This window comes from Phoenix dactylifera, chromosome 8 (genome assembly GCF_051530095.1).
Source record: "Phoenix dactylifera cultivar Ajwa chromosome 8, Ajwa_hap1_PhDact_Kaust_v1.1, whole genome shotgun sequence".
NCBI classification, from domain to species: domain Eukaryota; kingdom Viridiplantae; phylum Streptophyta; class Magnoliopsida; order Arecales; family Arecaceae; genus Phoenix; species Phoenix dactylifera.
This window is the reverse complement of record NC_143197.1, coordinates 421,346-424,172: the sequence shown is the minus strand read 5'-3', so window position 1 is coordinate 424,172 and position 2,827 is coordinate 421,346. Positions and strand designations below refer to the sequence as shown.

The window sequence follows — 2,827 nt, the reverse complement described above, 5'->3', positions numbered from 1 at the left end:
TCACAAGCAGCACCGAGCTCTCTTTCAAGAGGGTCTTCTCTCTCCGTAGGGGATGACTCGGATATCCTCCTCGTCTCCCCGAGCAAGTCTTTCTCATGCGGCTTCTATAACGTCGGTTCTAATGCCTATGCCTTATCGATCTGGTTCTCCGACTCAACCAACAAGACCGTCGCATGGACCGCAAACCGGGATCATCCGGTAAATGGCCATGGATCAAAAATTAGCTTCCGCGAGGATGGAGGCATGGTCCTAGCAGACACCGATGGCACGGTTGTGTGGAGCACCAACACAAGCTCGACGCAAGCAGATCGAGTGCAGCTACTGGACACCGGCAATCTTGTCCTGAAGGACCCCAGCGGTAACATTCTATGGCAAAGCTTTGATTCTCCCACGGACACTCTTCTCCCTACGCAACCGATTACTAAAACCATACAAGTAGTATCTGCAGCCGCTCCACGATCCCTCTCTTCAGGCTACTATAGCTTGTATTTCGACAACGATAACGTCCTCAGGCTCATATACGATGGGCCCGAGATTTCTAGCATCTACTGGCCCAATCCTGATTTTACAGTGTTTCAAAACGGCAGGACGACCTACAATAGCAGCAGATATGCAGTGCTGGATGAGATGGGAAAGTTCGTTTCGAGCGACCAGGTCGCATTCAATGCTTCCGACATGGCTTCTGGAATCTTAAGAAGGCTGACTCTGGACTACGATGGCAATCTCAGGCTTTACAGCCTAGATGAATCGATAGGAACGTGGTCGGTTACCTGGGAAGCTCTTCCGCAGCTCTGCTTGATACACGGGCTGTGTGGCAGGAACGGAATCTGCACATATTCGCCATCCCAAGAGGTTTGTTCGTGCCCTGCTCATTACGAGATGAGCGATCCAAGCGACTGGCGCAAAGGTTGCAAGCGAAAGATCGACGTGAGCTGCAACACCACTCAGCGATTTACATATCTACAGCTACCCCAAACCGATTTCTGGGGTTACGATCTCCACTACAACACCTCCATTTCCTTGCAGGCATGCAGGAAGATATGCGATGATGATTGTTCTTGTCAAGGAATGCATTATGTGTATGATAGTGGTTATTGCTATGGTAAGAGCATTCTCTTTAACGGGAGAACTTCTCCGAGCACCCCAGGCGTCATGTACTTGAAGATGCCCGCAAGTATATCAACATCCGGGTCCTCTGCTCCTCAAATGCATGAGCCCATTTGCATTGCTACGGACTCGGAACCTACAGCAGCAAGTTCCTCCAGTATGTACGCGAGCAGCAGCGGGAAGACGAGGTGGGTGTATTTCTATTGCTTCGTATCAGCGTTCGGTGGCATCGAGATCCTGTTTATCGCATCAGGATGGTGGTTTCTTTTCAGAAGAGAACAGAAGCCAGCATCCCTGGAAGAAGGGTACAGGTTGATATCCAGCCAATTCAGGCAGTTCGCATATGAAGAGCTCAAAAAAGCAACTCGGAAATTCATGGATGAGATTGGAAGGGGAGGCTCAGGTGTTGTGTACAAGGGAGTATTGGATGATAGCAGGGCGGTGGCGGTGAAGAGGTTGGGAGATGTGATCCAAGGAGAGCTCGGAGCTGAACTGAGTCTCATAGGGAGAATTTATCACAAGAACCTTGTGAGAATATGGGGATTCTGCTCAGAAGGTCCGCACGAGCTGCTAGTTACAGAGTATGTGGCGAATGGTTCTTTGGACAAGCACATCTTCGACGAACATGGCACAGCAAGTGTTTTGGGATGGAGCGAGAGGTTCAAGATTGCTGTCGGTGTGGCCCAAGGATTGGCATACCTTCATCATGAATGCCTCGAGTGGGTCATCCACTGCGATGTGAAGCCTGAAAACATACTCCTGGACAGTGAATTTGAGCCTAAGATCGCAGACTTTGGACTGGCGAAACTGTCGAAGAGAGGTGGAGTTGGTTCGGACACTTCACGGATTCGAGGAACCAGGGGATACATGGCTCCTGAATGGACTACAAATCTTCCGATCACTTCGAAGGTTGATGTCTATAGCTATGGAGTCGTGCTTCTGGAGATGGTGAAGGGAAGCAGGGTTTCAAATTTGATGGTTGGTGGGGATCAAGAGGAGGTTGAAGGAACGCTGATAGGTTTGGTTAGGATGTTGAAGGGAAAACTGGAGAGTGGAGAGGAATCATGGGTCGAAGAGATGGTGGATTCTAGATTAAATGGGCAGTTCAACTGCAAGCAAGCAGAGAAGATGGTGGAGATAGCAGTCTCTTGCTTGGAAGAAGACAGAAACCGGAGACCGACGATGGATTCTGTAGTGCGTACGCTCCTGTCATACGATGATGAGCCCAGCTCCCACGAGGAACTCGCAGTAAATTAGTAGCAGCATCCACTATCGTCGATCGTGTGTGCAATTATGTCTCCTGGTTCTCTCCGAGGTGTTTCTCTGTATGCCAGATGAAAATTTGGGATACATTACATTTCATCCTAGCAAATTTCAATATAGTTGACTTAATGCTCAAGTCTTGCATGATAGGCATGTATCCAGAAGATGCTGCTTCTCCAGCTCGCTATTGTTCTTATAATTATGTGTAAGTTGCAGGCCTTGTTCTGTTCGTTGTCATTTTCATCAGTAGATGGATGAATAAGCATCTCGCTTGCCAATGTCCCATCTGTTACTTGCTTGACGAAGGGTATCTAGAACTCTGTTATGGGAACATACTCAGTACATCCATCAATATTGAGGAAAAAGGAACTGCATTAGTAATTATCGAGCATAGAAAAACCATGATGTGAGACCAAACAATTTTTATGCATATATATTTTCAAATTTTTATCCTTCG

At 47.9% G+C, this 2,827-nt stretch overlaps 1 protein-coding gene across 1 annotated transcript; it reads left to right on the top strand.

The window, feature by feature from the left end:
• Positions 1-232: 232 nt before the first annotated feature.
• Positions 233-2,599, top strand: LOC148702594 (putative receptor protein kinase ZmPK1). Its single transcript, XM_089924649.1, has 2 exons — positions 233-358; positions 588-2,599. The coding sequence occupies exon 2, from the start codon at positions 628-630 to the stop codon at positions 2,362-2,364; it is 1,737 nt and encodes a 578-aa protein (XP_089780775.1). The 5' UTR covers positions 233-358; positions 588-627; the 3' UTR covers positions 2,365-2,599.
• The last annotated feature ends 228 nt before the right edge of the window (positions 2,600-2,827 follow it).